Source organism: Centroberyx gerrardi, chromosome 4 (assembly GCF_048128805.1).
Source record: "Centroberyx gerrardi isolate f3 chromosome 4, fCenGer3.hap1.cur.20231027, whole genome shotgun sequence".
Classification (NCBI taxonomy): Eukaryota; Metazoa; Chordata; class Actinopteri; order Beryciformes; family Berycidae; genus Centroberyx; species Centroberyx gerrardi.
Window position 1 is genome coordinate 4908186 of NC_136000.1, and position 27693 is coordinate 4935878.

Genomic DNA, 27693 nt, shown 5'->3' on the forward strand with positions numbered 1-27693 from the left:
TTGTTTTCTCAGCTTCAATGGCTGATGACCTTTTCACTGGAGTCACAAGGAGGAGGGGGGGGGGCATTACAGGTAGAGGGATGATGACGAATGGTGAAACTCACACTTGCCATATAGTGGTCGCTCGTATCCAAAGTGCCTCACAATGCTATGAGTGGATATAACTTTAGCATGGCTGACCCAAATGGGAATCACACTCCTAACCCTGGCAGTGTTAGCGCCTTGCTCTACCCATTGAGCTGTACACGTGCTGTGACTAATTATTGTGACCTACTAGGCAATTGGTGAGCTTCCCTTGTTGCATTAAAGGACGTTTTTATGAAACCACTTACAGAACCACTCCCCTTCTGCCTAAAGTACTGACTGGGTCATAAGGCCACAGTTGTGGTTAGTGTGAAACATGCTGCATCATTTGTTTAGCGCAGATCTCTCGCTTTGAAGATGAGGAGAACAATGGAGGAGTAATAAATCAGGCGAGGGGTTTTTTCTTGGTGCCGTTGCAGAGTCGAGACGAACAGGACCGCACAAAGAGGAAAGCCCGCGGGGGGGGGGGGGAGAGAGAGAGAGAGAGAGAGAGAGAGAGAGAGACCTGGCTAGTTGACAAACACGAGCGCGACTTCAAAGCTGAACATTAGATTGCAGCAACAAACCTCGGTTAGATGAAATGGCTCCAAGGCCAGCGACTGCAGATAGAGAAACAATGGTTAAGGCAAATGGGAAGGGAAATGTGGAGAAAATGGAGAGCTGGCGAAAAGTCGAAACTTTTAATGCCAAATGCACAGCTGTGATGTCCTGCGGCCAGCTGATCTGCCCTGAACTTATTTGGGGTTGAAGAGAGGAGCAGCAGTGCAAACCGGATGAGGGATGACAGCTTGTGTCTGAATTCGATTTGGAATTGGATGAAGATACGAACACGTACGATAAGCGAGAGGAAGAGATAGGATTTGAGAAAGTGAAGTGAGACGGGTACGGGGCAGCGGGGGAGGGAACATCTTCTCTTCATTTGACGTGATGGACAGGCTGCCTATGTGTGTGTGTGTGTGTGTATATGTGCGTGTGTATGTCTACGTCTACGTCTATGATGTCTACTTTCAGGCAGAAACTCAGGCTAAAATATGATCCATCATAACTCCTTCTGTCCGCACTTTGAGGAAAGGAGAGCTAACACCAAGCACATATGAGAAACATGGGAATCTGCCAAAAGTCTGGGCCCTTCTCAAAACTACAGCAGATAGAGACGTCATCACCCCGGGATACTGCAGAGATTATGCCACGCGGCTCAAAAAACAGGCTGATTATTTTCATAGCAAACAAACAGGACTTTGGGGGTGTTTGTCGAAGCGGAGCGGGCCGATGGGAGGGAGAAGCGGAAAGGTCTCGGAGGCATTCCTCTGCCTCTGAGAAGGTATTCCTGAGGATCAAGGGAACGAAATTGGACAGTGGAAGGAGTGTTTTGACAAGCTTCGTTTGAAGCTTCGCCGCTATTATGCTTGGCTTTTCCTTGGCGCGGAGACAGACAGTTTCACAGGACGTCACACTGACACTGCCACGGAGGCAAGCGGTTTCCTATAAGGACAGGGTGTTAGACTCTCTTCTATGTAAACTTGAAATCATTCTTGTAATCGATGTATCTCTGCTTGTACATTTATGGACGTGTTATACGTGTTACTGTATAATCAAGGATATTGTCTATAGAAAAGATATTGTGTTATAAAGGAGACACTTCTCATGGAGCTGTCCATTATTTTGTATGCTATATCCTCTTTGTAAATAGATGTACAGAACCTGATAAGGACTCACAAGGCTCACAAGGTTTGTCTACTAGTATTTGCACTTTTTGCACATTTTTGTGCAAAAAGCATGGCAGAGCATGGCTTAATAAATGCCTGGAAAATACTTTTTTGGCCTCCAATCCTTAGGCCTCCAATCCTTAGTCTTTTTTGATTTTAAGTGTGGATTCCTTGCCTTTTCTTATGAAGTCTCTACTAATTGAAACCTACGCACCTGCTGCTAATCACACTAAAGGACTAACCATGGGTGCAACAGTTCCCTGAATACTTACTTAATTCAGGGATGCACCTTTAATTCCATTTGAAGTTTTTTGCCACGTTTAATGCAAATGATTAACATTTCTCTTCTCTTTTTTGAGGACTTAGGGTGCAGGCAAGTGTTCCCGATGTTCTACATCTTTCAAGGCATTTTTATGAATGTGTTTTTCTGCAGTAAAACAGGCACCGTGGGGCAGATAGGCGAGATATTGTACACCTTTTGCCCCACACTTAACCAGCAGCCATTGTCCCCAACACAACGGCGTGGCGATAGGGTTTCGCCGCAGCGCTTCAGTGTTGTGGAGCTGCGAGCCCCGTGGCGCTGCTCTGCAGAGTCAAGAGGGGGGTGAAAGGTGATCCGCGTGGCCTAATGTCGCTTTCATACTCTCGCTGTGACCCCCGGGCCCTTCCTGAATAGACGCTCTAATGCCTGAATTATAAACTGGGGACTGGGTTACCGGCAGGAGAAGATTTGGAGGCAAACACTCTCGCTGCTGTACAAAAATACACTGAGAGTTGATGATGCGCGGAGGGAAAAAGACACTCTTGCTAATGTACAAAAATACACAGAGCGTAGCGGAGGCTCAGCCCGAGTTAGCAGAAACATGCACGAACCCGGAGTGAGTCTCACTGCTGGCCGCTCAGCTGGCCCTCTCACTAGAATAACAGACCTTTGACCCGCTGATCGCCTGCGCAACTGTGCGCTCTACACAGCGGAGAGGCTGGGTTGTCGTCGGGGTGTGTGGAAATGCATGTTTTACAGAAAGTGAAATGCAGAGGAATGTGGAGCGCACATATGGCTGTGTGTGTGTGTGTGTGTGTGTGTGTGTGTGTGGGAGGGGGTAGGGTGGGGGGTTATATTGTTGTGGTAATGTCAGGACACGCATTATTCCACCTGGACTCAGGCTGCACGTTACTCTGCAACCTGACCCTCAGTAGCTGTAATGACTGTGGTGTGTGTGCGTGTGTGTGAGTGTGTGTATGTGTGTGTATAGCTGCATGGTATCACACACAGTCATAAGGCCAGGCAGCGTGTGTGTGTGTGTGTGTGTGTGTGTGTTGTGGGGGACTGTCAGGGTGTTAGGGACAGTTAAGGGAATTAGAGAAGCTGACAATAAGGCGAGGTTAGACCCTGGCGCTCCGGGTGCAGCTGGCCTCGCCCTGCGGGTGGCCCCCCGGATGCCAGGCAGGACTGCAGCTTTGTTTATAATGGGGCCCCGAGGTGGGCATGGCCACAGGCAGACAACGGCCTCGCACATAAACAGGTCCGCACGAACCCAGGGAGAATAATATGAAGAGTTTATACTAAAATAAAAGGTCTTCTATTGAAAAAAGTGACACGTACAGCTACAAAATGATTGGTAGCATAGAAATTAAACCGAATGATGGTACTTTTTTAAAGGATAGCATGTCACAATATTAGATTTGAACCTTTTAGCCATTTAACTTTTCCAAAATGGATACTGTTCTGGAAATGAAGTCTTCATAGTCACCTCAATGTTTCCCTTGCGCTCGTTGTGTCTCGGTTCAGTGAAGAAGAAAAGTGGAGGTTTCTAAAAGCCTTCAGGGGGCCTTCACTTAAAATTCCACTCTGTAAGTTTTGCAGTTTGGCGGCACCTGTGGCCGTGAATGGTAACTGTTCAATGGTTCAATATTTTCATACATCATACATCCTTCAGCATCACTTTGAATCAACAACAGTCAACAACAGAAACAGTCAGAGAAACTAAGGAAATATCTTCAAGCCAGCTAACGTTGTGCCATTTTTTCATTTTGTCATTTGCGTAATTCTGTTCCTTGTTTTCCTAATATGGAAAACCAATCACTTCTCGACCACATGGGTGGATTTTCTCAGTTCGACCCAAAAAACACTGCTCATATATTCAAAATAAGGCAAAGTGTTGCATAGTTGACCTTTAAGACTCTCCCTCCCTCCCCCTCCCCCTTCCTCCAGCTTCTCTTGTATTGAAATGTGCCTTGTCACCCACCCATTCTCCTTATCCCCCTTCAATTCTTCTCTCCCCTAACCACCTTCCTCTCTTTTTTCCTCTTTCCTTCACACCCCTACACACACACACCCCCTCACACACACACACACACACACACACACACATATACACAGGACTACGTGGTTCATTTGAGCAGTTAAAGCAATCTGTCATCGGCTGTTCGTGGCTCTCTTGAGTTCTCCCACAGAGGAACAATGCAGCTTCCAGCCTCTCAGCGCCACTAAATCATCTTAACAGTATGAAACCTGGCCGGGTGAACGATGAGCCTGCGTCCCCCCCCACCCCCCCGCCCCCCCAACCGCCCCCGCCCCCCCAACCGCCCCCGCCCCCCCAGCCTCAAATAAGAGACTAAAATATCATCTTTGAGAACGCAGCTAGGGATGATTTCTCATCGTTACTTGACACGGCGACTTTTTTCTTGCATGTATCAACATATTTTTTTTTCGTCTTGTTTTGGGAGGTCGGGGATTTATGCGATTCAAAACAAGGGGAAGCAAGACGGACTGCTGAGCCCCGGTGATTTGGGGCCAAAAGACATTATTTCTGCCGCGTCTGAGAAGTGCTTTGATTCCACTTCTCCTAAACGGTAACAGCACATTCTTCAGATGAGGTTTCCAGTGTTGCCCTGCGAATCCAGGTCTTGGGTCAGGCTGACACAGTAGCTAAAGTTACAGTATGCAGATCAAAGGGGACATAGAGAGGTCAACCCCTTAACAAATTCTTACATTCACAGATACAGAGAGGTGAGGCATGAAGCTAGAGTACTTTTCATGTGGAAAAGTTTTTTTTTTAATTCGTCCATAATGCCAATTTCCTAGGTATTTTACATGAAATACGGGCCGCTTCCCATTGATGGTCGATATCAGGTTACATCGACGCAACTCTGACTTATCCTAGGTGTTTCATATAAGCTCCTGACATGTGAGATACATTACACCGTATAAACCCAGGCCTGCGATGCTTGGCTTGCAGTTTCCACATAATACATTCAGCAAAAGGCCCCTAACTGAATTTATACCTTTTCTCACTGACTGTTATTTCTTTATTATGCACGAATCTGGAGTCACGGGAATATCTGTGACGTCTGCTGTCAGGATGCTGTGGCACTGACTCTCATTCTTCTTATTAGTGGTTGCTTATAATGTCAGTGATCCAGGATTTTAACCTTATTCTGCTCCGGGTAAGAGCATCAGCTGAATGCCTAAAATGTAAATTACATTAGGAGTAAACTAAATAAGTGATAACAAACGGCACATCACACTTTTGCTTTTCCAGTCTGCTTACTAGCCGCTCACTACATTATTTTAGAGCAAGAGCGTTTTCCAGAAGCGAGATCCATCTCCGCTCTGACAGCTGAGCGGAGCCATCAGCCGTATTTACTGTGGCAGCCGCCAGTCCTACATGTGCATTTAATTAGAGGAACACATGAACGTAAACGGAGGATAATTTAGTGTCGGGGCTGCTGCGCGGAGTTAGCGCCCATCATTTACTCGCATGACTTTATTCGCATTAGCATTACCCTCTCCCATTGATTACCCCAGTCAGAGGGGGGGCTTCAAAAGGACAGCTGTTCTGCCATGCACCGCTGTAACAGCTTCACTGAAAATGTCAGAGTTAATTGGCACGTTATGCTGAGAAGGCAGACATTACATTTGACGCGGGAATATGCACAATTGCAGAAGACCGTGAAGTCTTAAAAAGATCTAAACCGACATGTTTCAAAGTTATTCTGCCAAATGTGTTTTTTTTTTTGCAGAATTCCTGCTTCCTAGTAGTCTGGAATAATCAATTCCATCCACCGGTGCAGACACTTGGCAGAATCTCCACAGTGAAGAATCCACTGTGAGGCCGAAAACGGCTCCTCAGGCCATCTCGCTACCATTTAGAGCACGGCGCGCTCACGTCTCTCTCTCTGGTTCTCATTTCTCGGGGAACTGAGAGGCGATCGGTATCAGGGAGACAGATTGAACTGCAGAGGCTTTGCTCATACATGAGACGAAGCAGGGAAACAGCAGTTAGGGAGCTGCGGCCCAACAGCAGCCGTTGAAGAGCAGCCAGATAACCTGGGGTTGTAAACAGCGCCGCGGCCTGCGTTTCAGCAGCGAGGCAGCTTATCAGCCCAGGGTCAACATAAGGCCCGAACATGCGGGGCCTCCTCATCTCGGCTCTGTCCTAGATGAGATGAGATCACTGGCAGGCGTTGCGCTGGCACAGGCGGCGTGTTCGTACCCATACCAGAGCGCAGATCAGAGCCAGGCGGAGGGAAATGAAACAAACACGAGCGCACGGTGCCAGCGAGCGCGCACGAGGAGGAACATCGTCTGGCAATCTGAAACGCAGCGGAGCGGAGGAAAACATTCTTCTCAGAGAATGCACTTTTATTGCTCGACCGCATACGCTTTCATATTTGTCTCTTTCACCAAGTGTCACAAGAAAGCAAATGTAATAACGCAACAGCTATGCATGGAAACAGACCCGGCCAAAAATACTCATGAAAACTCAAGGAAATATAAACAGTCCAAAACCTCATCAAAAATGCTCTGAATACAGACTTGGCTTTTATAAAAAAAAACCTTTTAAAAAGTCACTATAAACTATTTCAATACACTTCGTGACAGCTTGCAGGTGGCAGCCATTTGTGTGTTTTAGAGTCTGCGTCCCGGTGCCAGCTGAAGGCTGATGATGATGCTGCGGGTAAAAAAAAAAAATAAAGTCACAACAAAGGACAAATCAGCACCGCTTCTGTCCTCAGAGAGCTGGGCGGCAGTGCAACAATGCATCACTGTGCTACTTTTTCACACTCGTAAAACTCCTGGAAGTTGGCATCTCTCTTCACAGCACCCCCTCCCCTCCCGACACACACACACACACACACATATCAGAGATCTTCAGGCACGATGTCTGAATACTACGTGATTTAGCTGCATCTGTTTGCGCTCTCTCTCTCTGAGCCTCAGGGCCTGGAGCCAGAAAATTGTAATGCGCAGGACTGGAGAATCTCTGTATTCTGTGTGAGTTCATGATGAGGGCTTGGCTCTGTGTTTTCCTTATGCAGAGTGCAGGCTGGAGGGTGCGCAGTGCAGACTTGCAGTAACGCTGGTTTCATCAACCGAATGGAAACGGGGAGTCAGTTTGCATTCTTCCAAAATGACGAAACTTTGCTCAGGTTTGTAAACATGACAAAGACTAATTCTGTCTTCCTATAAAACTAAAAATAGCCGCCGGGTTGTTTCGGTTGTTTTCTTTCCTTTGTCTTGATCCCTAACCCGAAACGCTCAAAACCATCCCGGCAGAGTCCATCTGAAGGCCAAATAAGGCTTTTGACCGTAAAAAATACACACCGTTCAGTTCCGAGAAAAACAGCTCAGCCCTCTCAGGTGTGAGCTTGCCTCTCTTTTTCCTGCAATATGATTCAAGCCAGGATCACCGATGGGGGGGGGGGAGGGGCAGGATAAGATCAAAGCCTGCAGAGACAATATCTGCGGTGTCCTGGGGATTGACTAGATAGCCTCCCTGTTTGTGGCGCATTGTTTGGGAGCAGGCCGGGTGATAAAAGCCATACGAGTGTATGGGCAGAGAGTTGGGGAGGGGGGTTTCTTCTCTATTCCCCTCCATTACTTGAGTACACATTCAGGCACAATCCTCTGCCTCCATTGTGTGGGGATTACTGGCTGAATGGAGTCGGGGGGTTTAGGCCTCATCTGAGTGTCTTGGTGTCCACTTCCATTTGGTCAAATAATGTTGTCTGCCAGAGAAGGTGATCAGCGTATTCAGGAAGCCTGTTGAAAGGGTTCTTAGAGAGCAACACATCACTGGAAACTTCCAAATTTTAGGCATCTATAAATGCACAGTCTCATGTAGCTGACACTGTGTGTGTGTGTATGTACATGACTGTGTAATTAGCTGTACATGTATCTACAGGCTGCGCTGGCCCAAGGCTTCGGTCCATGGTGGTCTGTGATTGTCTGGATCCGTCCTGGCTCTGTCTGTCTGGCTGAGGGCAAACTGAGCAGAGCATCAGTCCCAAAACATCTGCAGTGTGCATGCCTCATATAGTCTGCATTGATAAAAGTAGTAAAAATCTGGAGAAGAAGTTAGTGCGGACTGTTTGCCTTCCCTGATGGACATTAAGCTGCAGCCGGCTCCTGTGGCCGCGGGCCGACCGGCCGGCTGCTGGGGCCATTTGCTGCTCCAGCGAACTTTGTGATTATGACCGTTTCAAAGGACCAGACTCAGACTTCAGTGACAGAGCTTGAAGGATACAGAGCCGAGGAAATGAGAGAGCGATCCGGGGTCGAGGTGAGGCCGCTGCTCAGGATGGCAGCTAGAGAAAAGGAGATTGCTTTTGGTCCTTCATTTAGAGTGCGGGGGCTGATAGATAAGCATCCACACGCCTCTTTTCAGTGGAGAGCAGGATATCACTATGTGGCGAAATAGAGGAGTAGGAGGCATGCTGCTGATTAAGAAATAGCTGTGGGGCCCTGACTCATAAGCTCCGCGGAGTAAAGCTCCTCCATATTTGACACTAAACAAGTGTATCATGAGTGGCCTCCGGCGCTGTTGGCAAGTGCCTCCGTGGCAGAAAGGAAAGCATTTAAGAAATCCAATCAGAGACGAGGCAGTGAACAGCCAAGGTACTTGAGGAGAGTGTATCTCATTTGTAGGAGCGTGTCAGAGAAGGAAGCTGACATGCGTCTGCCACGACGATCATCAATGCAATTTGTGTTATTGGCAGGACAGAAAACTTTTTCATCCATCAGTCACAGTGAATGCTGGATTCCAAAATTGACCAGCCATGTTCACTATTTTGCAGCCAGCTAGATTTTTAGAACAGAAAAGAACCTACAAATGATGGTTTTGTTATCTGTTTACTGATAAGAGTTGAAAAACTTATCAGCCGTGGCCTAAATCCACCAGTATTTGGCTGATGGTGGCTGGTGGTAATTTCCCACCCCAGTTATTGGAAGACAGCTTGCAAGCAGTGACGGTTTGCATATTTACTACTCTGACTTTATCTAGGGAGCAAAGATAAGATGTGCATACAAACTCCATGCATAAGGACTTACACACACTTCCAGCTTTTTCAGTACGAGAAACTGAACTCCTTCACTAATGATTAACTCGGTGAATGCAAAAATAAACACTGACATTTCGTGAATGTGAAATCATGAAGAAAATCACCAGGAAATGCCTGCAGACACGAACAGGACAAAAGCGACCTAATACTGCTGAGGTGGACGGTTTCTGTAAAAAGAATTCGTATGTGACAGTTTCATCAGTATCTTACTAAAGAATTACGAAATCACGGCTGTTATTCTGTTAGCTGAACGTTACTCAAAAATTGATCAAGATTAATCATTCCAGTGTGGTAGATATCAGCCTGTGGTTTGGCTTGGCCGGGCATTGCTTCAGGCTGAGGTTGTTTCACAGATAAACTGTTGCATTAAAGTACGAGACGCTGGCTAAAGTTCTTGTTCTCTAGTCTTTTCTGATGTGGCAGGGAGGTGGAGGTGGGGTGCAGCTGGATGTGGGTGGTGACCCAGCCTCTCCTCACGCAGAGAGACCTGCCTGGACAGGGCCTGCCAGGTGACACACCGCCCCACCTGGGGAGGGGGGTGGGGTGGGGGGGGGGCAGAGGGGCACACAGCTGCCGGGTCTCACCGAACACACACACAGTCAGATAGATGGTCAGGCAGGGTGCGCTGGAGCCAGTATGGGTGCTTCAAACGTCCCGTATTATCCAGTTTTCATGATTTTGTTGTCAAATATACTCAGGAGTCTGGAGTTAAAAGTTGATCTGAATTAGTTAAACTGAATGAATGTGAAGATCAAGTCGTCACAATACTGGATCCTGATTGGTCGACAGCAGCAGCTCCTCTAATTCAGTTGAGGTAAAGCTGCTGACTGGAGGCTTTCCAGTTCAAATGCTGCACACTGGCCTGATTGGACGGATTTCAGTCATTCTTTAGAGAGGGAAGCCAATCAGGACCGAGTCCAGCTGTGATGTGTTTACTGGATTTAGTCTGAAGCTGCCTGGAAAATAGGATGGGTTTTTGAAAATGCAAGTAAAATTTTAACAAAATCTTCTTTTCTGTAAACATCTATGATCATGTGTGTATATTTGAATTCCTATAGCAGTGGGACCTTTAAGTTTGTCTAGGTTGGTTTTGTTGTTGTGAAAAGGCACACTGGTTCACACAGTCATAAATACGCACAGGTTTGGTGTTGTTTGGATAGCAGGAGTTCTTACCGCAAGTGAGCAAGCGAGTACTATAAGTATAAGGAACTTCTTCAATATTTATTAAGAAGGAAATTAAGCTCCTAGGTGCTACAGAAACATCCGTAATTCAAAATCATTTGTATTTGCATTTAAAGATGATTTTGCATTGAAGCTGCCCTGAGCCAATATTCTGTGGTGATGTTCACTTTATATCTTTATATTTGACCATATTCATGCCAAAGAAATTACAAGGATTCAGTGTTTCCACTCATAATTTTGTTCTTGTCAGGGTGGAAAAGCCTCTGAAACAATATTGACACCATCATGGGACACTAATACTCTCCACTGAAACCCTGAAATAAATACTGCAATGAATAGATAAAATATGCAAAAAAAAAATGCATTCGCTGGTTTTATGTAGCTGTAGTCAGGGAAGAAACTCCATCATACTGGATGATATCTGATATTTAATAAAAGACCAAAATCAGCTTGATCTATTGACAACCCATCTTATTGGTCTGACCCTGGTGTGTGTGTGTGTGTGTGTGTGTATACGTGTGTGTGTATGTGTGTGCAGCATGCATTTGTGAGATGCGGGTTATCGGAACACAACAGATCTAATCTCACTAATCTCTTTCTCTCTCTCTTCCGCACACACACACACACACACATACACACACATACATCCCCACATATGCACTCCTCCTTATCAAAACGGAGGCTTATGAGGAGCGAAAAGGGAAGGACAGGACAGGGCAAGCACTTCCTTAGTATTTTCATTCTTCTGTTGATTCGCCTACCTGCTGCGAACACTGCTGGGTTCTGCACCGGCTTAGCGATGGCATGAACAGGCTCGGGCATGCGGGACGCAACCTGTGACATCCACGCTAAAAACCTGCTGAACCATCAACTGCAGTGGTGCTTCTACGCTTATTCTCATCATTTTTTTAGGTTTATTGTATTATGTAGCGTGTTGTCTCGTGGGGGGAGGGGCTACTTATGTGGAATGACACTGACTGACTGACTGACTCATTCATTCATTCATCTATTAATCTTGCAAAATTCCCTTTATCATTCGCAATCAGGTCAAAAAACAAACTTTTTCATCCTCCAGTCACATTTGCTGGTCGATTCCAAAATTCATCAGGCACTCTCACTATTTTACCAGTCAAGTGTGATTTAATTTTTTTAGAAAATAACTTCTAAATGATGGTTAGTCATTACCCATAAGGTAAATAAGCATATTATGAACAATCAACTATTTTCTGTCTCTAAACCCGAATTCATTCTTATAACCTTTATCAGCACTGTCATTGACAAATTTGTAGAGATGAAATCTAGAAAAATGAATTTGTAGGTTTGGTGCAATATGGCAGATTTGGAAAAAAAAATGACGTTGCTGTGATATTCAGGCTCTTACATGACTTAATGTGAATTGGTAAACAAATGCAACAACTCATGTTGTTGTTCTGACAGCTCACTGGGAATTACCACTGCATTTTCTGTATTTTTCCTCTAGTAGTTATTAATTTTAACTGTGATTATTGCTCTGGCTCATGGCTGGGTATAGATCACACCCATGTGCATGCAAGCCAAGCTCCGCTCCTGGTCCCCTGCCAAAGTGGAGAAGAGAAATTATAGGAGCCACAGGTAAAAGCCCTCCATGGCACAACGCTGGTTCCTGCTGAGGGAGAACTCAAGTGAACTAATACCAGCTTAGCGGGGGCATGGGCAGGCTCGGGCATGCGGGCCTCAGAGCGGGACAGCCACAGTAGAACCCACTGAATCAGCAGCAGGACTTATTTGTTCCATCTATTGTCAGGGTGCTGTGGGTCCGACCCGCTGCAACCCTTACTTGTGGTTGCCTTATGTGGTGTTGAACTACACTGAATGTACAAAATATCAGGGACACTTCCTCTTTTCATGAAGTTCACTGATGAGGTGAATCCAGGTAAAAGCCATTATCCCTTATTGATTTCTCTTATTAAATCTCTACCAATCACAGAGGAGGATGTGTAGATAAAGAGAAGCAGAGGAGCTGGAGAAGGAGCTTTGAGACAGTTGAGATGTGGTTTGTGCAAAACAGGCTACAACTCAATATCCAGAAGATGTCCCTAATATTTTGTACATTCAGTATAGGAAGTGTAGATATTCTACAGTTGCACTCAGTGTAAATTGCTCAGCATAGGAGCATCAGCTAAATGCCTAAAATGTAAAGCCTAAGGTCTCAAATTGATGCAGAATTCAAAAATAAACTAAATTACCCTGCTGGCTTGTTAGCTAGCCAACAAAGCCAAAAAACCAGCTGTTTGTTTAGGTTAACTGAGCTGAGTACAGACTGTCGGACCAAAGGGGCCAGACAAGACTTTCCTGTGTAATCTAACAGAAATTTGGAAACAAATGCATCTCAACAGACGCTTCACTTTTGTTTCTAACATTACACACTGACCTGCACCCACACCGCAACAATGTTTTTCTCTTTTTATAGCCTCATTGACCTCCATGGTGCCACCAGCTGTTGTTGTTGGAAGATTTGTGACACAACTGCAAAGTCTATATTGACTTTATAGATTATGATTACATGTAGCCTTCATTAACTCCCTGTTGTTGCAGAATTGTATGTGCATGCTGTGTATCTTGTCATTGCACAATGTCTTTATTGTCCAGGTGAGGAGCGACAATAGGCCCTTCATGGTTTCAACCTCTGCTGCACACTCAAATCTTTTGTGCGTTCTGTCACTCACTGTTATTTCATGTAAATTTCTTATGAGCAAATAAAATGTAATGTAATCTAATTTATTTACTGAACAACTGACTGGCAAAGCCCAATATAGCTTACATGCTGGGAAGGCACACAACTTCATCCTTATTCTATTTCATAATCAGAAATTATTACGGATTCTTTAACAGCGTAACATAAAATCAATGTGCTGCTGCGGCCGCCCGATTGGTGTTTTTTCAAGCCAGCGTTTAAAGCTTGTTCATTAAAACAGGGGGGCTAATTAAAATGACTGTCGGTCAAAAGCGTCTCCCCTTTGGAATTATATTACACACACTATAATCAATCAGGCCTCAGATTCAATTTAAAAGCAATCAGCATTTGGTGGGTTTTCGCGAATCAATGGTAATCCAATGATAATTTTGCCCTCAAATGTGGCCGTTCTTTATTTTTAGTCTCAGATGTTCCTCCTCCCTCCGCAGACTTATGGGACTGGGTGCCGGGCGTGTTGGGGACGCTCCAAACCCACGCCACTCCTCTGCACACTGCATTACCCAGCAGCAGAATGGCCTCACATGTCTTTTTAAACTAATATCGTCAGGCAGCAGCACATTCTGCGGGTCAGATCGATAGTTTAAAGAGCCTTTTTGACGTTTGTGTACAATTTCTACAGGCAACAGAGGTGGAGAGAGTATTAAAATACTTTACTCAAGTAAAAGTTTGGTGAATCCAATTAAACTTTTACTCAAGTCAGTAAGTGTAGACCTATATGCTTAGAAAATCACTCCAATAAAAGTAAAAGAGACTCAAATACTTAGGTACTTTTGAATAAAATTGGTGACGATTTAGCGTATGCTCCAAAATTGTACCACCCAAAATAAGTGTATTACTCATTTTGGTGTGGTCCTTCTAAATTGATTGCTGGGTCATTATCAGCCCAACGGTTTGATAATGGTTCTCCTTTTGCTCAAATCAACAAAGCTTGCATCAGGCCAAATTCAGAGGAACTACTGTTCCACTGTAACAGAAGTGTGACAGATCTTTAAACTAGCTCTACGTCTAAAAATTGTACCCAAGTAAAAGTAGCATTACTGAAAATCTACTCAAGCACAATAACTAAAGTAGATGCAACAAGTTACTTTCCACGTCTGATGGTGAGTAATGGTAACTATTCGAGTATTGAGAGCGTCCTCAAGACAGAAATAGGCCTGCAGAAGCGAAAAGAAAGCAGATTTTCTCCATCACACCGACAGACGCAGAGAGAGCCACTCATCATTACATCATTTATCATATCTCGCTGCCTAAACTGGACTTAAGAGGCACGTCTGGGCTGACAACCACCACTTAAAACTTCAAACATGCTCTTGCACAGAGCTTTCAACCTCATCCAAATTCCTACTGGGAGTTTTCCACCAGAAATATAGCGTTTGGTGGAGCAAATGGCAAAAATAACTTCATGTGTGCTTGAGAATGCCTCTCTCCAGCATTTACAACTTTTATGGATTTACGGCCTTGCTTATCTCTCTCGTAATTCACGATAAGAGAGAGCCTACCTGCCATATGCCACTGAATATGAGTCGTAAATCTATTAGGCAGCGCTATGATTAGATCCTTCAACTCCAGGCTGAGCACTAGGATAAGGGATCAGGTGGGCAGTTATTCAATGGTCTTTTGTCTCGCTGGCCGACGTTACGGCTTCTTGCTGCTTCCCCTGACATCTGAAGACAGGAGGACACGACTGAGCCTCAGTGAACGTCAGTAATAAAAGAAAAATTCAAAAACAGTTGCAGTGAAATGAAAGCTCTTTTGGCTGCAGCAATTCAACACTTGACATGCTGCGTCTGCACGTTTGGAGGCTGACCACTGAGACGGAAATATTTTGAACCGGCAGATTTTTGTGTCATTTGTCTCTGCTCAGTCCTGGTGATTAACATTCTAGTGTGTGTGTGTGTGTGTGTGTGTGTGTGTGTGTGAAAGGGGAATCACTGAATGAACACAGTACTGCAGGTACAGTGACTACACAGCTGCAAAGGAGCGAAGTCGGCATACTTTAAAATCCCGCAGTTTGCAGACTTATCAAAACATACTGAGTTTGCATGCAGACTGAGCGAAAGGATGATTCAACAGCGGCGATAATTACACAGTGCAGAGAGACGCTCCTGTACCTCCAGCAAAACTGAGGTCATGCTTTATGTCGACGGGGTAATCAAATGAGTCAAGGGGAAAGAATGTCTGATAATGGAATAGTGCGTTCTCACTTGTGAGTGATCAAAACAACAGCTTTGATGCCTCCAGTCACTGTCAATGGGTAGAGCGGGGTTAGAGGTGCCATTCCCTGTGTAGCTCAATGGGAGAAGCAAGGCACTAATCTAAAGGGTCTATCAGATAGGAGATGGTTTGCTCGGCGCTCAGCACTTGGTACAGAACAGCTTTTGACGAGATGGGGAAGCCAGGGTACTACACCTGAACAATGAATCGAAAATAAATCGAAATCGCAATATGAACTTCTGCAATTTCCAAATCGCAGAGGCTGCAATTAATTGTTTAAGAGAGAGAGGGGCGTCCAAAATGGATTTCTGAACAAGGTGTTTTAGAGCTGCAGGTGATCTGCAGGTGATCTTTGGTCCATGAATCAAGTACAAATTTCATCATACTCAAACTCAGTAAATCCTGCACACTGATATCTATTTATTTATTTATTTATTTTTTAACAAAATCACTTTTCTTTAAACAAAATTAAAGTTCTAAAAAATGTAAGGCAAGAAAAACTTGTGTTGATATGAATCGCAGTTTAAATCGCAATTCTGTCAGATAATTGCACATTGATTTTTTGTAGTAGTGTGATAAAATAGGCGTTCAGTGTTTTCAAGAAGCAGGGAGAAGAGCCATTCCTAGCTCGTCATCTTGCTGGATGTATAATATGTCCAGGCAAATGAAAATATAACATGTAATGGTCACAGATCGCTAATCTCCACTGCATTTTTAAACACGCCTGGTATGCCCACTTGGTTAGAAACATGCTTCCACAAGCTTTTCTACCAGGGTCTCTATACGACTTCAGACTTGTGTTTTCACGCACGGTGCAAAAGTTCAACTTGGTACCCGCGCTTTGTTCGCCGCAGCAAAAATCCATTCATGCGTGGTGCAAATCATTGGAAATACTTGGTTTTAGAGTGCAGGGGTGGAGTTATCGTGTCCATGTGAAAGCAGCCTGACACTGCCAGGCTTTGGGGCTCCATTCAGCGTTTCCTCTAAGCTTTGTGCATCTGTGCAAGTTAGTTTGGTGACTCTGCGTCTCATAATTAATCCAGAGGCATCAGTTCACTAAACCCTAAGGCATGGCAAAGTCCCTGCATCTAATAATATTTCCCACCAAAACCTGCTTCCAAACCTGCTTATATGGATTTCTGGGGACAAATTAGAGCAATGACTGATGACTGAGAAAATACAAAAATTTACTAACATAATAAAAATGCTATCACCAAGCATCTAGTGTGGATTCGGTCCAATCTTGTAAAAATCAGTCATGATGCAAAATCCTGGCTGTAATTTCCAGCCTAAAAGTCACATAAACAGCAAATTTTCACAGGGATCTAGTTGATTTTTCAGTGACAATTATTTGGAGTTGACTATGTTGATTGGAGAGTTGTTGTTGTCCACTCATAGAGCTGATATGGTTCTGGGTAGTTGTTCAAAACTATAAAAAAAAAATGTATTGACAATTTGCAAAACAGTCTCCAAGAACTACCAGTTTATCATAAGGGAGCGCTTCTGACCTTGCACTCTTCGTCTACCAATCATCAACCAAGACGAGAAGGGTCTTCAGTGTTATGGATGAGACTTCCACTTTCCCACAGGTGGTAACAGGTGGGGGGTCGGGGGGTGGGGGGGTGGGGGGGGGGTTCACCAGCATGGCCGGCTGCCACAGCGGGATCATCTTCCGCCCAGCTGCTGATGTCCTGTTATCCCGGAGCCATTCATCACGGCTCGCTGAGAGTCAGATATGCGCTGCCCCGAACCCCCCACCCAGCATTCCTCACTTTCCCCTGTCTGTGTATCTCCACTGCAGATAGCTGTCAGGACCGAGCCGTGGTACCCAGCATGCACTGGGAAAGCTGCTGGTTTGAACCACCTGGCTCAAGACCTTCGTCACATCTTTCATCTCTCTGCTGTATACTCTGCCTTTAAAATCACTACATACTGAACTTTAAAAAAAACGACGTCATCAATTCCATGTCATGAGAGCTTGCAGTCAAGAAAAACTCTTAAAGGAGTGTGTTTGCCAAACCAACAGTAGTAATAAATGTTCCCAGTGGGGAAGCACATGCAGTAACGTCAGAGTAATGTTCAGATTACTTCATTTAATACAAAAAAGCTATAGCCGGCACAATAACATACACACCCAATGTTTGTTTTTCTTACAGATGTCTACCCCAGGGGAGCGCTGGGTGTTAGCACCTTAATCTGGTGTTACTCTGCATGTGCTTCCCCATTGGGAGCCTATAAATATCCAGAGGACCAAGGCCTGACTGGTGATATACTGTTAATATACAGTACTGGCTGACTCCAGAGGTAAGGTTAGGTAATGATGAAGTCAGAGAGCGGGCAGCGCTGTTACACATATTGACATCCTTTGTCAGGTGGTCGGCAGTTAAATTCATGTCACTATTGATCAGGTGATTTAACCGATTGATTGGGTCAATGTTGATGGATTGGAGGACAGAGACAAGGCAGTGAAGACCTGCGAAGTAACGACTGACTCACAGCATGAGGGGGAAACTGGCTTAAGGTATACAGGAGGTAATCAACCCGAGTCTATAAGGATAGCAGGAGATAAAAAACAGGTCTGAGGTCGGGTGAATTTTGAAGCCAATACGGAAATGTCGGTAGGCGGCAATTCCTGTAACATCTGCCTGAGGCCCGCTCCAAAAAGACTCCAACCCTGGCCCAACTCCATGCAAGTCAATGGGACCACAACCAAGTCAATGAATTTTTTTCACAAGAGGTTATGGCCTCAGTAGCTAATTTCACTTCTTCTAATGTGTGTCCTTATGGCGATTTTCAAAACAATTGTGTCGTTAATGGGATATAACAGATAAAAACGAGGGTTGTTTTCCTAGTGATTGACAGGTCGCCTGCCCAGTGATCGACAGGTGGCAGATTACGGACCAATAGCAGGAGGCGCTGCGGATCTGCAGACACCCCAAACTCCACCCTCGGCCTCGCATTAGCTGCACTGGCTCCAAAAAAAGTAAACACATTCTCCAGGCTTCAAAACGGCCCTTCAGAAGCCAATGGGTGACATCACTCACTACGTCCATCTTTTTTATACGGTCTATGTATTAGACACACTGTAATCAGGAATTTGTCTCTTCACATATTCCTGTGAGGCAGACATTGGAAGTACTTCACCAGAGGGGTCAGAGGTCAGGGAGCAGCCAGGAGCAGGTTGGGGTTCGGTGTCTTGCTCAAGGACTCTTAGACAGAGAAAGACACACTGGCTGATTGAACCGGCCAACCTGTCTGCACCAGATAAAGAACCCAGGCTTATAAATCTATAAGATAAAAACCAACCCAAGTCCACACACCAGATGACTGATAGAAGCTTGTTTTTATTGTCTAACAGACGGTGTAAAACCATGTCACACCTAAACCACGACACTGTGTTTATCGAACTGTGTTGCTGTTCTGCAGAAACCGAAACCATGTCCTTTTATGTCCCTTGACCTTATTCTATTGTTGCACTGACTCTGCCACTCTGGATAACAGTGTCAGCTAAATGCCTAACATGGAAAAAAGTAAATATTACATCATCAATTTTGGCATTTACTGCTGTAGTTGGTATCTGGCATTGCCTGCCATAAGTCAAGCCATTGCAAATGCATTGTAAAATATAAAAGTAGATTTTTGGACACAGAAAGTTTCTGCAGGCTGTACACTCATACAGTAAGTAATCTCCTCAAACAGCGTTATGTTTGGCATAAAAATCAACAGTAATAAACATTACGTGTTAATACAATGGTAGCCATTATAGAAGTCTCTATCAAACATCTATTTGGCATCTGTCATGCACTGGCACTGCGCCACTGCTGCCTGTTATCTCTCAAATGTAATAAGTTGTAATAAATTAGACATTATGTAATATTGTAGTGTAGCGCAAAAGTCACGTCTCTCTAATTAATTCTTGGCAAAAAAAAACACTTGTGTTTCTGCCAGCTGACAAGACAGCAACTTTTACATTTTTCAAAAACATCCTCTCAGAGGTGGAGCACCCGAGCAGCAGTGATGCATCATGGTCCATCATATGCAGTGCATGCAATAAACAGTGAGAGTTCTACAATGGCTGCCCCTCTTCAAAACCCCATCCCCACCCAGCTCTTACCACATTGTAGCAGGACTTCTTGTCTGACCCGGTGAAGTGGTACGGGTCGACCGTGCTGCACATCTGCATGTACTTCTGGAACAGGCTGTTGATGTTCTTCAGCGAGATGACGCAGACGGCCGAGTTAGCCGTGGGCTCCGGAGAGTTCGGCTTGCTCTGGGCGAAGGCGGCGAACAGCACGTCGTCGTCCTCGTCCACATTCAGCTGCTTCTGCAGGACGGCGTTGTGGCCCACCTTGGCCACGTGGGCCGCCTGCAGCACGTTGAACACCTTCTGGTCGTTGGTGGAGCGCCGCCGTCTCTTGTTGGTGCTGATACATTCGAGGGGCATCTCCACGTAGCGGCGGATCTCCAGGTCAGAGGAGCACATGCGGACTATGCGGGTGTGGTAGGCCTGGGAGTCCCTGCTCACCCGCTGCACGGTGAGAAAGTAGGTGAAGGGTCCGCTGTGGAATGAGTAAACGTAGCGCAGGTAGTAGTTTCCACGCAGCGACGGGATCAGATCGATGTACGAGCGGTTGGAGAAGAAGGTGAAGCCGTTTTGGCTCGTCTTCATCTTTCGGACAGAGATGGTGTGAGGCTCGGTGGCGCTCCTGGATATGTTTCCCAGGCCGGGGATCTCAGAGTTCCCGACAAAAAACTGGATGACGTTGCTCTCCACGTTGAGCACCTGGGTGCCTGAGGGGCTGGTGACAAGATTCGGGTCACTGGGTTGAAACCTGTCCCTATAATCTGAGAAGCAGCTGACCTCTTCGTCGACGGTTTTCGGGCTGGTGCCGTCATCCAGGACGTGACGGCGGCAAACGCCGTGGTCTGCCGAGCCGCAGCTGAACAACCCCTTGTCGTAAATGGTCTCCACCACCAAGGCTATGTTATGGTTGTCCACAATCTTGGAGCGGCCTGCCTTGTCCTGTTTCCGGCCGCAGGTCTGGCTTCCCAACAGCGGCCCGGTGTGGTACTCGGACAGCTTGGTGAGGTTCGGGGACAGGGCGTAGATCCGGTTGACGGCCCCCACGTATATGATCCCGTTCAGCGTCACCATGTTCTGGATGGTGGAGTTGGCGGTGAAAGTAGGGAGGTCGTAGGTGACCGACAGGTTGAGTCTGGAGCTCTCAGGTGATTTATCACACAGGCTCCTCACCGCGGGGCACAGAGCCCAGAACAGGACGACAACATGAACGGCGTCCAACGAGCGGAGATTCATCCTGTTCCAGAAATAAGACAGCGAGACATGAGAAATGACTTGGTAAAACATTCCTGTTGGAACACAAAGACTAAAAACATTCATCATGAATATCTCTGAATAGACTGGCCTCGCTGGTGTGGAGTGTGAGTGTGTGGAAAAAGCAGCAATCTCCGCTGAATAGAGATCATTGGAGGGAAACAAGTGTCTCACAAGTGGAACTGTGTTGGGGTCTAATGCCAGGGTTTACTCACTACCACAGCAGCAAAGCAGGGCAGCAGTCATACTGATGTGACTCGAGGCATTATGGTGACACAAAGCTTCAATATCAATCTCCTCAGCGCTTCTACTTATGACTCCGCTGACCCTGGACAAGCCAGCAGAGAGACTCATGAGGGCTGAGGCACTGCTGCCGACCGAGCAGCACTTCTGTGGCGGGCAGTGCTCTTCCCAAACGGCCACAGCGCAAGGCAAAGCGGTGAATCACCCAGGAGGCGATGCAACCACGGGCCTAAGTTTAGACAGCAAGCCCAAGGGAGCATAGATAAACTCAATTAAAAAGAGAGAGGAGTGGGGAGTGTCTCGGGGGGCCGCGTGTGGCCATCAGTGCAAAATGATAAATAGCCTCAGCACCTAAATGGCAATCCACTGGGAGATGCTTTTAGGAGAGAGAGAGAGAGAGAGAGAGAGAGAGAGAGAGAGAGAGAGAGAGAGAGAGAGAGAGAGAGAGAGAAATTTAGCAGAGAATTTGCAAGATGTGGATTTGCATGATCCCTATCTAGTTGTGGTTTCAACACGATCTCCAAAACGAGCGGGTGCAAACAAACAAAAACAGCACAATAACATCTTACGGAAGTTTTGATTTCATATGAAAAAGTCTACAGCGACGCATGACTTCACCGAAATCCCCTCTGCGCACATTCTGAACGATTGATTGATGACTGATATCTCACCGTCAGAAACTCATTTGTGGGAAAACTCAGGCTTTTCACATTCCACATTCAAATAGGCTACAGTATTTCAAAGATGAGATTAAAAAACATACTAACAGGTGCGTGCCGCCAAACCCCTATGAAAAGAACTATAGCAGTCCTATGATAAAACTTTAGAAGAATACGACGCAAATAATACTGCAGAACTATAGGTCGCTATAGGAATATTATAGTATTATAGTAATATAGGAGATAAAAAATAACATAAAGTGCGATAAGGTCACTATAAATTCACTACGGACTACCAAAGACACACTCTAAGTCCCCATACAAATACTATAGTGATGCCATCGTAGATCTGTAAAAAACATACCAGGGAATAATCGTCAGGGAATAAGCAGATGAGTGATAACTTGTTTTTGGTGTAAAATCATGAGTAATAGGGGGCACGAAAAGTCAGTTCCACACTATTATCGCGCACCTGCAGCAGACACAATGCATTTACAGCCTCAGTGCATGGTTGTTATTTCAAAGGACAAAAGGTTCTGGGAAACAGTGAAAAGGTTTTCAATTTGAGAGGAAAGTGACTCATGGCAAGTGGCCCCAGAAAACACAAAAAGGACGCTGGTGAAATGCTGTTATGAGTTTCAGAACAACATTTCAACACAGCCTGCGATATTCAGAGGAGGAGAGGAGGGGAGTTATAGAGTCAGGCAACATCTGCGTTTTTACGCATCAAAATACAGCAACTGGTGCGACACGGGAGTTATTGTGTTCACTATTGAATGAATACGGTGCAAAGTCAGCAAAGTGAGACAAAATTAGAAGACGCAAATCTCACCTGTTAGCGCGCAACAGTTTTGTAGGTTTCTTTGGTTCAAATCATATTCCGCCGGCCTCTCCAAAAGCGGGACTTCTTCACTTCTTCATCAAGTCCAAACGGATCGCTTTGGATTTCTCTCTGCGCCTTTCCCTCAATGAAAATCCCAGAATGACTCGTCGCTTTTTTTTTCCAGGCTGGCTTTGCCTGTTTTCCAATAGTTTCACAGTGACTCGTTGCTCTCGGCAGAATGCGAACCTGTGCGGGTCACTCTGTCTGCATCCAGCACGCTGCTGCTCTCACATCTCAGCTCCGCTCTCATGGTGCGTAAAGCTCCGCCTCTCCAAATGGCACCGTGACGCGTCCAGGTGATGAGGCTCCTCAGTCTCTGGAGTTCAGGTGAGACCGAAAAACAGGTAGGAAAGAACTGTTGGGAAATCGAGAAGTGGTGAAGTGCCAAATAATTTGTTGATTATCACGTGGTAAACAACCACCGATATAAACAAAATCAATTATATTTACAGAGAAGCATTAATTCATGCTTTTTCCTCTTTAAAAAACCCTGTCCTCATATAACTTATACTGGTTTGATACCTCGTGCTATGATGCATACCATGAAGTTACCTTATGAAGTCTTACATCAGCCTGGAAAGGGGGGTAACTGAGTTTGGGTGCAGTTATCTTTGAATAGGGGGAACCATTACCACGTTGACAATTTATTTTTCAAACAAATAAAGCTTATTTTACAGCTTATTTTATACTAATGCATCCATACGTGCTCACAAAAAAATGTAAAAGTCATGAGTGTTACAAGTTCCACCTGACTCCCAGTTCCTGCCCCAGACCCCTGTGTGAGTCAGGCTACTGGTTGTCATGTTAAAACGGCTCATTCAGCCGTAAATAATGAGGTAAGTTATAAAGGCTAAACCAACTGTGTGTCTCAGCCATGAATCACAGCTGGCAGCACAAAAAATCCCTTTGTCCCATTTCCTGAAAGGAGGGCAGTTGGAACAGAGGGGATTGGGAGTCCTGATAACAGAGTGTGGAAGGAAAATGAGAAGGTAAGGCTGCTGAGTGGCGGCTGGCATTCACTTTCTGACAGACTCAGTGACATCTGAGGGGTTCGGTGAGATGAACATTCAGGTGCAGTGTGTTGAAGTAATCAGATGAATGAGGTGATGGAGTTTATGACATCTTCAGACTAAAACGAGACATTACACTCCATGACATGGATGTGGTATGTTGTTTCGGTAATGTCGATTATCATCAAAGAATAGCGGTTTGCTCTCTCCTTTTCCACATCTTTAACACTAGAAATGCCAAGCTGCTGTCAATTGGCTGCAGTTTTGAGTTTTAGAATTGAACTTGACCATCCATGACTGAAATGTTAGAGACATTTTCTGTACAAACCAGTGATGCTGAAGTTTCAAAATCAATGGGGTAAATTTACATTTACCCCATTTAATTGACGACTTCTCTGCCTTCTCTTAAACCCCCAAATTCATTGGCTTTTCTCTGATTTCCCTGACAAAAACAGCACTCCTGGTAGTTGGTGGGGGGTAGGTGTGTGTGTGTGTGTGTGTGTGTGTGTGGGGGGGGGGGGTCACAAGTTCAATCCTTCAATAGCCATTGTGTCCATCAATGACCATGTTTCCTGTTGAAGTGTCCTTGAGCAAGACACTGAAACTCCCGCTGCCCTAACTTGTTTCTCCGCTCATTTTAAGCGTCACTGGCTGAGAGAATCAGCTAAATGCCTCAAAATGCAAGTGTAATGCAAGTGTGTTCTTGCAAAAGGACTCTTATAAAAGAGCATTGTCTGAAGTTCATGCCCTCTCATTACTAACTTTCATCACACCTCTATGGTGAGCCAGTAGTTTCCCAACACACTCCCGCACTTTCTGCAGTCTGTGTTTGTTAGAGTAGCTGTGTTTTGCAGTACCTCGGGGTATTTCTGACGCAGTTTCCAAGGGGTGTGTCCGGCACAGGGTGTGTGTGTGTGTGTGTGTACGTGTACGTGTGTGTGTGACTGTATACCCGAGGGGTGTGTCTGTGTGGCTCCTGTGGTGGTGAACTCCATTTCGGCTGGGGCCCTCTCTCTTGGAGGAGAGCAGCTGAAGAAGGAGAAGAAGGAAAAGGTCAGTCCGGTGGTGAACCTCACAACTGTAATGAACCGGTTGTTGGCGTGTGGAATCTGGAAACGCCGATGTATGACACGCGCTGCAGGAATGATCTGCATCCTGCGCACCTCCTGCAAAACAACCAGTTTTCACTGCATGTGTTTGAGGCCACACAGGAGAGCTGAGAGAAAACCTGGACTGAGAAGTTTTAGATGTATAATTTGCTGTGTGTGTGTGTGTTTAGTGGCATTAAATCTCCCTCCAACAGCATGCAACTGACTTATTATGGTGCCATCTGCTGGTACACAAGGTGAACTGGCGCTTGTTTTCTCCAGCGATGTGAAATGAGCCCGAGGGCAAGGTAATATCCAGCTAATGAATAGAAGGCAGAGAGAGTAATCTTACAGACAAAGGCGAGGGATTATCAGGGAGGAGCAGGGCTGCGCTCGGTCTTGATTTGCCGCTCCTGTCATCCATCTCGTGTACCTAACCCTATAGTCCGAGGGAGGATATTTATCACCTGCGGGGTCAATACAAACCCTGGTTAACTGCTGACCGGGAGGGATCCGGTCACCGTAAACTCTGATTGATGCTCTTGACCCGTCGGAGGCCCCCGGCCGCTTCATTCTGCAGATGGACTCTTTTACCTCTCTCCGCTCCTTCAGTTCATGGACGTAGGGGTGATAAAGCGTCTCCCGCCTCAATCACTCAACTATATATCTCCATTGACAGACTTGGCTTGGTCGAGGATCATTAAGGTTCATGGCAGATAACAAAGGAGCAGTTAATAAAGGGAGCTTTACGTGAAATGGAGGTCAAGCCGAGGGAAGAAACATTTTAGCTGATGCTCCCATCCACAGTGAGTCATAACGAGGGAGCAGGTGGGGGTTCAGTGTCTTTTTTGACACATGGCTATTGATGAAGATCCAAATATCAAGCATAGATGTTTATTCAATTCAAAGTTTTTTTTTCTTTTGACCCTGAAAGTATCTTGCGGAAACATCAGGGCCTTTATTTCGGCTTTATGCCATTGAAATACACATCTAAGCTTCATATTTGTGTGCCATCTTTAGCTAGTTTTTGAAAAAGGAAAAGCCCAATTCCAAGTCCAATGATGTTCAATGCACTGCAGGAATTACTTTGTGAGAAAGTGTTAGGCCTATAGTTATTTTCTGGTGAACCCACTTTCCCTCAACCTGCCTCTACTACTTCTACTTCAGTTAGTGATTTCCTACGTTTCCCAGAATGCCTTTTGGCAACCCCCGGAAAAGTGGCGTGGACTTGTTGCATTCAGCTGAGGGTTTTACATGTAGGTGCAGATGCGGGTGCCACAGGTGCGATAGTGATAGAGGAGCGAGTTTTTCCGAGAAAAAAGCAAAAGTGCGGCCCTCACACAAAACGCAATGTCTTGTGGCTTGCATTCTGGTCTCTCTCATGCTCCTGTGGGTGGAGAAATTGGTCTCTCTCTTCTTCTACGATGGATTTCTCCCTGTATGGTTGTTAAATGTCGATGCAAAATAGCGGCTCTTTGATTCTGAGGGACTGACACCAAAACCTGTTATCCAAGCAAATGAGAAAAATACACCACCAAATAAGAAAAAGGGCTCAGAAATGCAAACTATGTCGCCAAGAAAGTTGTTTTTTTAGACAGAATTTAAGTGTTTCAGGGTGGATTTTTCCCGTAACGCAATCTTCAATGCAACTAAATGGGTATGAGTGCATATCTGTGACCTTTTAGTGAGAGGGCAGCCTGCTGGAGCGGTAAACTCCATCATTTCACGCCTACAGTGAGAGGTCGGTGCTCTCATCTGACATTACTTGTTTGTGTCGGGGGCACACTTCTAATGAAAAAGGAAATCAAAAGATTCCTATCTTGTACCGCTCAGGAAATGATAACTGCAGCTTAGAGAGACGAAAACTGCCATTCGATAAGTTGCAGCAGTGTCTGTATCTGCCTATCTGCCCCGTCACGGGCGGAGTCACAACACCGCTCATATCAAGACCCACCAAAGGGCATCAGTGGATGTAATAAAAAAGAATAAAGAAGGAATGGTATTATCACCTCAGGAAAATACACACATGGTTTTCTTGAAATTCAGAGCCATAACCCAGCTCTAGCTCTAAACTAACTCCGTGGCTTTAGTAGTAGTTGAGTTTAGTTTGTTGCACATGTTGTTATGATAAAATGATGATGATAAAAGCTTACATGTGTCTCAAAGTGATCAAGAACAGCACAAAAGGTCAAAAGGTTTTGGTATTATGAACACAGACAACATCTGTTACAATTATGGGAGAATTTGGTTTTCCAGCATTGTATTTTTTCCTTTTGGGTTGTAAAAAAAAACAAAAACAAAATGTGATCACATATCATTATATTGACTGCTGTATTGTTTTATTATCATGTCTTTGAATAAAAATACTAGTGAAAAAAAGAAGAAGAAAAAAAAACAATCATGGGAGAATTTACTCAAAAACAAAACATACATGTCTGGTCATTTTGTTGACTGTTGAATTAGACAATATCAGTTAATATATGTAGATATATGTATGTGTATAGGAATCCACTGACACTGGGTGACAGTTAGGATAAACTAACATGAGAGGTGAATCCCTTGAATCCAGTGACCATGAAATTCAGTTTTTAAACATTAAAAAATATATTACTTTTGATATTTTCATAATCTAATCAAATCAAACGTAGTCAAATTGCCTTCTTTTTTGTTTTTAGGGAAATTGGCTCCACATTTCCATAGTTATAACTACTCAAAATAAAAAAAGACTTCACTGCATTCAGTTTGTTGGATTGTTGCGTTTCCATCCACTGTGTCAGTCTCGTCTTGTTAAACTGTTTACTGGAAGCTTTCAAGAGCTCTTAAAGTCTCCCATCCTGCTTGTTTACTGTAGAAGCCTCGACTAAAATAAACCACAGACAAGTACCAGTGAAATCACACTGCAGCCTCGGGGCTTTTCACTCAGTTTCACTCTGCCTGGTATCTATTTGTTGTTCCATGTATTTGTCTTCATTTTCTTCTTCTTGTTCCTCTTCTTTCTCCTTCTTTGAATACAATCTATTGTATATGTAATGTGCAGTAAGTCTTAATCAGTATTTGTAGTCTGTATACTTTTAAATTGTAATATTATGAATGTATCTTGTGGACCAAAGAGAAACTGTTATCTTGGTTGGGGATCCAGTTTAATAATAAATTATAGTGTGCTAAATGTTGATGTGTGCAACTTAAGAAGTAGCCTGTGTATGAGCTTTGA

General features: G+C 44.9%; 1 protein-coding gene across 3 annotated transcripts in view; it reads right to left on the reverse strand.

Moving 5' to 3' along the window:
- met (MET proto-oncogene, receptor tyrosine kinase) overlaps positions 1–22587 on the reverse strand; it is a 73872-nt gene extending 51285 nt beyond the window's left edge. For all 3 annotated transcript variants that reach the window (XM_078283129.1, XM_078283128.1, XM_071925522.2), the window contains exons 1-2: positions 22334–22587; positions 19379–20582 (exon numbers count right to left, since the gene is read on the reverse strand). In XM_078283129.1, coding sequence (XP_078139255.1) covers positions 19379–20581 — 1203 coding nt within the window. In that variant the 5' untranslated portion in view covers position 20582; positions 22334–22587. The remainder of the gene's footprint in view (positions 1–19378; positions 20583–22333) is intronic.
- Positions 22588–27693: the final 5106 nt, after the last annotated feature.